At 30.8% G+C, this 7,813-nt stretch overlaps 1 protein-coding gene across 1 annotated transcript in view; it reads right to left on the reverse strand.

The window, feature by feature from the left end:
• The window catches only part of LOC111622163 (dolichyl-diphosphooligosaccharide--protein glycosyltransferase subunit STT3B-like), a 20,524-nt gene extending 15,080 nt beyond the window's left edge, over window positions 1-5,444 (reverse strand). The window contains exons 1-8 of the mRNA XM_023364499.1: window positions 5,290-5,444; window positions 4,970-5,069; window positions 4,656-4,901; window positions 4,389-4,592; window positions 4,094-4,323; window positions 3,840-4,027; window positions 3,596-3,767; window positions 3,346-3,519 (exon numbers count right to left, since the gene is read on the reverse strand). Of these exons, the coding sequence (XP_023220267.1) occupies window positions 3,346-3,519; window positions 3,596-3,767; window positions 3,840-4,027; window positions 4,094-4,323; window positions 4,389-4,592; window positions 4,656-4,901; window positions 4,970-5,069; window positions 5,290-5,292 (1,317 nt within the window). The 5' untranslated portion in view covers window positions 5,293-5,444. The remainder of the gene's footprint in view (window positions 1-3,345; window positions 3,520-3,595; window positions 3,768-3,839; window positions 4,028-4,093; window positions 4,324-4,388; window positions 4,593-4,655; window positions 4,902-4,969; window positions 5,070-5,289) is intronic.
• Window positions 5,445-7,813: the final 2,369 nt, after the last annotated feature.

Consider the following 7,813-nt stretch of genomic DNA (forward strand, 5'->3'; position numbering starts at 1 on the left):
TTTTTCGTATATAATCGGTTATCCGAAAAATAAGTTATCCGAACAACCTCAGTCCCCAATTGATTTGGATAAATGACGCTCTACTGTATTAAGACTTTTTTCATTTGTCCAAAATTGATTACGATCGATATTTGGCCCTCTAAGTCTTCCTAATGATATAAATATTCAAGAAATTAATTAAAATTATTAAAGAAAGACCCAGTATACAAGAAAATGATACAGATATGGGTTCATTTGAATAAAAGGATTTATTTGAATAATGGTTAAGCGAGTTACTTTAATTATTTAGCAAAACAGTCACAATCACCACTCTTATGTTACTTAAGTCAGCCATCTTGAAAAGCAACCTCTCAACGAAAGCGTTTCTTTTTTCTGCAAAACGTGATGTCAGATCGTTCAACGGAAGGATTCAACAGAAAATTCACTGTTGAGTCAACCGTTAAATATAGAAACGTACGATGAGCTTCTGTAGCTTATTTCAGTTTTTGTTTGTTGTTTGCCCCTCTCCAGCATACATGAGCATTTCCATGCATAGTATATAAAGTCTTTGGGTATCATAATATGCTGTTTCTCTGCGATTCGAAATGGGATCATAATAGATTTGTGATTTTACAACGATTTATTATTTTTATGAGAAATTTCTATAAGTTTAAATCTCACCTTGTCTAAAAAAGTAATAATTTCAGATATCAATAGGGATATCCATTGTAAATTATTTAAATGTAGTATATATCTGTGGTAGACTGTTGTTTTTATAGGAAGTGTTACATAAGGAATATAAGTCAACCATTTACTGTTCTGTGTTTAAATAACTTGGTTTGTCAGAAAGCACATAATTTTTACAATCTCATGATTTTATGCTATGATATAAAATTTAAATAAATATAATGAAAGCTTAAAAGTAGTAGTTTTGTTGAATTATGAGAATTTCTATTTTTTCAAGTAAGAATATTTAAGTTTAAAAAACACTAAGAGTAAAGCACAAAGTAAAAATTACATTTAGTGCTTGCTACTTTATGAGATTTTATTAAAATATAAATTTTGTATTATTAACTATTATTTAAAGGCAAAAGCCTTGCTTTTGATAGTAGGGGCAAGTTTTTTAGAAAACTGTAAATCAAATAGTATAAATTTTCTCAAGATACAACCCCTACCTATCTTCCCACTCGAGCTTTAACCACCAAAATTTATTAGGATCAATGCCCCATATATACTCATAGATATAGTCTTATGTTTCAAAATTTTTGGTTCATCTGGTCCTGAGATATAATAGATGCCAATATACACACAATTATGTACATCAAAATTCTCTCTCATTTGCCAGAACACCAATAATTAAGGAATAAGTTGTTCCTATTGATTATCATTGATGGTATTCAGAAAAACTGAAAAATTACGAAGTCATCAATAAGTCTATTTTATGTTAATATTTTAAAAATAAAAATCATTATTGAAGTTATGAACAATGTAAAATCTACTTGAAATTTCGAAAAAGTATGCATACAAGTGAATTACTAATGTGTGTCCTCATTTTACATTTTGAAGTTTTATACACAGTAGTTTCTGTCTAACACTTTAAGGCATTTGTTTTATCACTGTAATTCATTGATTACATATTTGGATTAAAGATGTATATTATGATAGAAGAACAGTCAGTGTAAAGTCCATTCTTGTCAGTACACTAGAAAATTCTCAATGAGAAACTTCCAAGAAGACACCTTCCAGTTAATGGGGAATTAGATGCCCATTCTTCTTGAACACATTTAATCAATCGAACTTGTTCTTGGCTGTGAACAACAAAGACACAGCACAGTGTCCGAAGCCTTCAGATATGCCCTAAGACAGTGTTTTTCAACTGTTGATCTGTGAAAAGATTTCACTGATCTGCAGGAAAACATTTGATTGTACTGAACTGGTGCAGTTAATTACAAGTGACATTTAAGTAGTAATCTAGAGTTATTGTACATTTTTATGTATAGTACAGTAAAGCTAGATAAGTATATATAAGTGTAGTAAATAAGCATAATTCACTGTTGCATGTAATTACTTGTTCACGTAAAATTATTCATAATTTCACTGGTTTGTGATTAGAAAAAAATTGAAAAACACTGCTTTACAAGATTCAGGTCAGAAGAGTTTCTTGGCCATTTTCTCCAGACCTACAGAAACTGCCTCTGGATTTCTAGCAAAGTTTGTTTGGAAGTTTGTGATGTCCCCAATTGGCTTCTGATATAATTGCAAACTATTCAAGCACACACATTTTCTGTTGCTGCAAGTGATCTTTAGAAAAATTGCATTTTCAGCAAACTATGGGTGCTTAAGCTCACATTTTTCCTTGGTCTCCCTGGATGTTTTCAAATGACACCAAAAGCAAATTGTGAAAATTGAATAAGAAAAAAAAAACAACTCAAGGATGACCTCATCATAAGTTAGTGTTTATCAACTTTCTGACCTGAGAGAGTTTCAACTTATGCTTTCTCAGCATTGGAAGTGACATCTTTCCCATGAACTTTTAGACAGTTCCAAGGTATTTGTTGAATTTAATATAACAAGGAATGGCCAATTCCAGTCAGTCATCGCCTGTTCATCATCCCTTTAAGAGCGGTTCCTGTGTGCTGTTCCCATTTGAAGTTTCATTCATGCCTTTGGATTTCTTTTGTCCTTCAGCTTATGTGCTACTACTTTCCGGAACTGTTACAGCCAATTGCAGAGAGAACGTTTAGACACTGACAACAATTTAGAGATCGTCTAGACCACGTTCAAAAAATTTCATTGCAGAGACAGAGTTTCTTGCTTGCCACAATGTAGACATTAATTAGAAACAAGTTATTTGACCAATTTTGTATACTCCCTCAATAGCAGGTTTACATACAATTTTACTTGAGAAGAAGTCACCATATTCATTTGTTGGTCGCAAAGTTTATGTTATAATAGATATTCTTCATTTAATAAATATTGAAAATGAGATGAATCAAGAAAATTATTCATCTTGACAATNTGATGCAGGTATATCAGAAAGTGTTGAATCTGGTCGAATGTATCAAACTCATCATGGAGAAAACAAGCTTTGTTTAGAAGCTGTCCACTCAGTCTGATAATGCTTGCAGGTTGTTGCTTCATTCCCCCCCACAGTCCTTATTGGCAGGGGTTGCTCTATTGTAAAATTATGCTCCCATTGGCATTTCTATAGTTCATTCTATGGTTCATTGAACTACTGAGCTTGTTCACCTTGCCAAGGTGGTGACTAGCAAGAGTTATTCCCATCATAACTGAGAGAGAGTCTGTCCCATCATAACTTTTAGTCTATTCAATTAATGTTTCAATATTTTTAGAGAAATTACTCACACGTATATCTTTGGGATGTTCTCCTTCTGCAATTCGGACCATCCATAAAAACTTGTTTATATCATCTCCTGAATAACCTATGACTCCTCCAAATATGACAAGGACATAGTCTACATCTAGAGATTTCATTATCTCATATGCTGCACTTTCATTTGAAGCCATAGCTTTACCAACCTATACAAGAAACATTAAAAGTTTAACATATTTTAAAATTATATTGTTATTTTTATGATGCATTCATTAGACTTACCAGAGCAATATGACTGTTATTCCAAGTATTATTATCTACAAGAGTTGTGCGATTAGCCATCCCAGCAATTTGATAACCATAATCCCACCAGGACATAACTCTAGCATTGTCAGCCGTGTTTTGAGATAACCAATAATATGCTTCTCGGAAATCATCTAAAATTACCCTAGATCTAATATTAAAAACAATGATTAATAAGCTTAGCCGTAATAAAAAATATAAAAAAATTTGTACATTCACTCACCCATCCGAACTGTAACTTGCCAGAACAATACTAGGACTAGAATAGGCATTGCTTGTGACCCAAGTGCAGTGAACAGCAAACATCATAAGTATAATCATCAACACAATGACAACAATACTTCTCACATTATTTCCTAATCCTTGATTTTCTTTTGATTGATCTGGTTTAATTTTGCGAATTTTTCCTGCCTATGAAATTCAAATTACTGAGTAGAAGGAATTGTAAATTTAAGAACCTAATGTTATAATTCAAACCTTATCATAAAGATTTTTATTTCCTTTCTTATCTCCTCCATTGTCACTCTCTTCACTGTCACTGTCTGTAGATCCCGCAACAGATTTTGGATTCTCGTCCTCTTGCATGTATAGAGTGAAGCAGTCAGAAAATGCAATGGCACTTAACACGCATACAACGGGTGTCAGAGTGAGCATCAGTCGTACCATGACACCAGCAAAGTATACAGCAGTTATAGCATATAATACAACTAGAAATTATGTTTTCTTTAGCATAAATTATACAAAATTTTAACAATAAATATAAATTACTTACTAAACACTCTTTCATCATTCACATTTTTAATGCAATACCACAGTCCAACAGGAAATGTAGGAATCAACACATGCAAATCAAAGAAAAATGAAAACCAAGTTGTTGGCTGATGTTCAGACACTGATGCAATTATGGGAATGTGAATTTTTGCATAACCAGTATCCCAAAGAGAATAGAAACGTCCACTCCAAGGTGCAATATATCCTTCAAAATAATCACATATTACTCATCTATATGTGCTAAGAAATAAAATTTATGTAAACTTACCAGTATAAGTCAGAACTACTACTGTCATAAATACCATGGCTGCTATCATACTAATGGATACAAAAAAGACTGTTTTGACTTCTACTTTAGTCAAAAATGTTTGCAAATATTGTAAAAATGCATAGGCATTTAGTAACACAAAAACTCCAGCAGAAGCCATATGCTCACTAGTACGAACTGGCTGAAATCCAACAAATGGAATTTGCATTGACAGAAGAAGGCCCAAGATGTAGAAAGTCGTATAGGCTATTAAGTAGAAAGCATGTCAAATTCTAAAATTTTACTTTAAAAATATAAATAAAATGAATTCTCACCAACAAATATTCTCTGAGAAAATCTTCCCATGATAAGCAGCACAAACACATGTAGAGGTATTAGATTGATGATGAAAACATATCCTCCCCATGCAGACACCTAACATTAATTCAAATGTGCAATTAAAAATATGAGGAACTTTAATATTGAAGTAAGACATTTACTAGTATCATTTACTCAGATATAATAATCACAGAAATTATAACAGAAGAAAAAATTTTGTATTTATTGCTATAAAATTAATCAGTCTGCAAATAGCAGCAACAATAACTCAATGCAAATATCCATAACAAAGTCAAACAACAAATATTTTTCTCACCATATAAAAATATGAAAGTGCTGTTAATGCAGACCAAGATACAGCACCAGTCTTAACAGACTTAACCTATAAAAGAAAAAAATTATTTTGTTTTTTCACACATTATTCATAAATATTAATTTACATGAAATAAAACTGATAATATAGTGCCAAAGCAATTATAATTTAAGTTTTGTGAACAGAATATATCACAGTTTAGGAACATATCACTTTTCAGACTTATTTAATACCATAACAAGTTTTATTTATTTTGATGCAATAAACCAAGTTTAAGTCTGACATTTGCTAACACTAATTTAGATCAGGATCAATCTATGGGATCTTTTCTTTGATATGATAGCATGTAAAGTTACAATAATGATTGATTAAATAAATCTTATAAAAATTATGCTGATTCCATATATAATTTAGAAAACTAATTCTAATCATTGAGTATAGAAATGAACTACTAATAACAAAGGTGAGAGTGCCTATTCAATTTTGAAAAAAACTTTCCTGAAAATTCCAGATAATTTTCAATTTTTCAGGTTAAAAAAAAATTCATTAAATAGTGTTTAAAACTTGAATTAGTATCACAACATTAAAAATTAGAATGCGATTACAAAAAAAATTTCTGAAATACAAACAACAAAAATTCCCATTAACCCATAATCGCATGTGCAGTAAAGGCATTACAGGATTTTTCAGAATTCTCAAATTTGAGGATCAGCAATTATATGCACTGTAATTGTGTGTGAAAAATCAGCAGGAAATGCCTTGTGTATATTCACATGTTATTAAAAAAAAATAAGTGCATGTGATCACAAGTCAAGAGTAATACAAACTGATTAATACATATTACATCTCAACTTTAAAATGTTTTGTTCTTCAAAAATTGCAGTTTCATCCTAAACATTTCCTAAAACTTTAAAACACATTGATACTCTTCTCATACTGCAATTGAATAATAATCAAACATCAACNCATATTTTCTGCAATGGCATATAACCGTCATAACCCTCCAAAATTTGTAGGGGGAATCTTTATATTTTAAAATGCAACTATAAACTTGCATCTCTGAAACAATGGTTGCTCTCATAATGATGGGAGTAGCCATTCCTCCAAAAGATACAAGTTTATAATTGCAATTTAAAATTGATATCTAGCCTATTCCATTGCACTTAAGTTTGGACCTTAAAATTTATGCTTAAACAATTTAAGAAAAACATTGCAGAGTTTGTTAAAAACCAAACTTTAGCCTATTGAACTAGAAATATCAGTAGACAGACAATAAAACAAAAATAGTATAACTGCAAAGAGTAAATCACAGATGTAACTAATTCAAAACTGGAAATAACTTGAATGAGCAACACAATCTTGATATTCCAGTATTCAAATATAATGTAACTAACATTTTTGATCATATTTTAAAAGGACATCTTCAAATATCACAAAAACTCAAATGTTACAATTTCAACTCACTAATTACAACATTAAAATCAGTTACCATATCAGTAAAATGCAAAAATCAGAATTATTCAGAGTTTCAAATAACTTGATTGCAGGTAAGAACCAAAAACATACAATTCTAAATATATATGTTACCGCTAAAGCTCGAAAGTCGTTAATCTGCAGATTAGCTAGGTAATCTGCAGATTAACTAGGGTGATTCGTTAATTAAAGTTGCTAAAATTGTTCTATTTCTAGGTAATGTGCAGATTATCTAGGTAATCTGCAAATTACCTACTAGGCACTCGGTAAAGTGAAAATAAGATCTTTGCTGGAACAACAGCAATGTTTCTGTACGCTTAAATTAACATAATGTTCTTTATTTAATTTTCAACATGTAAAGAATCAAGTTAATACAATCAACAAATTAGTTGATAGAATCAATCATCAACCAATTAAAAAACATACAAAAAATCAAACAGTTTAAAATATTAATACAATTAGGAAAATTATTATATAGATAAACCACCTATGGAATTTCGGGGCTTTGAGTATCTATATCAGTGTTTCTCAACCTCTAATGAATCGTTGTTCCCTTCAATAAAACTGTTACGCAGTATCGCGCCCCCTTCACTTCAAAATTCCGATGCCCATGGCCAAGGCTAACACCAAATTCGTACTGCATTGAATAGACTAGTGACTAGTATAGTGTTATTTGTTTAATTATTGTACAATATAATGAATAAAATATCTAATTAATTAGAGATTCAGACTATGTACAAAAAATTATTTAATTTTTGAGTCTATCAATTAATCCTTTTTTTCATACATGAAATTGTAACTATATGCAAATCAAAGATAACTCGTATCTACCTCTAGAGGGCTTGAACCTGATACAGATGGTATAAAACTTGGCAGTTGGTGAGAAGATTTACTTAATTTTTAATGTTAAGGCATCAGATACCTAAAATGAAAGGTTGACGTCTGATCGTTTTTAATTGTAAATTTTACCTATTGTTATTCGTTTTTATGAAGTGATTTCTTCAAACCAATGTAAAGGCTACTTCTGTGGTGTATGAAAAAAAGGATTAATTGA

This window comes from Centruroides sculpturatus, unplaced genomic scaffold (genome assembly GCF_000671375.1).
Source record: "Centruroides sculpturatus isolate CEXI.00-Female unplaced genomic scaffold, Cexi_2.0 scaffold306, whole genome shotgun sequence".
NCBI lineage: Eukaryota > Metazoa > Arthropoda > Arachnida > Scorpiones > Buthidae > Centruroides > Centruroides sculpturatus.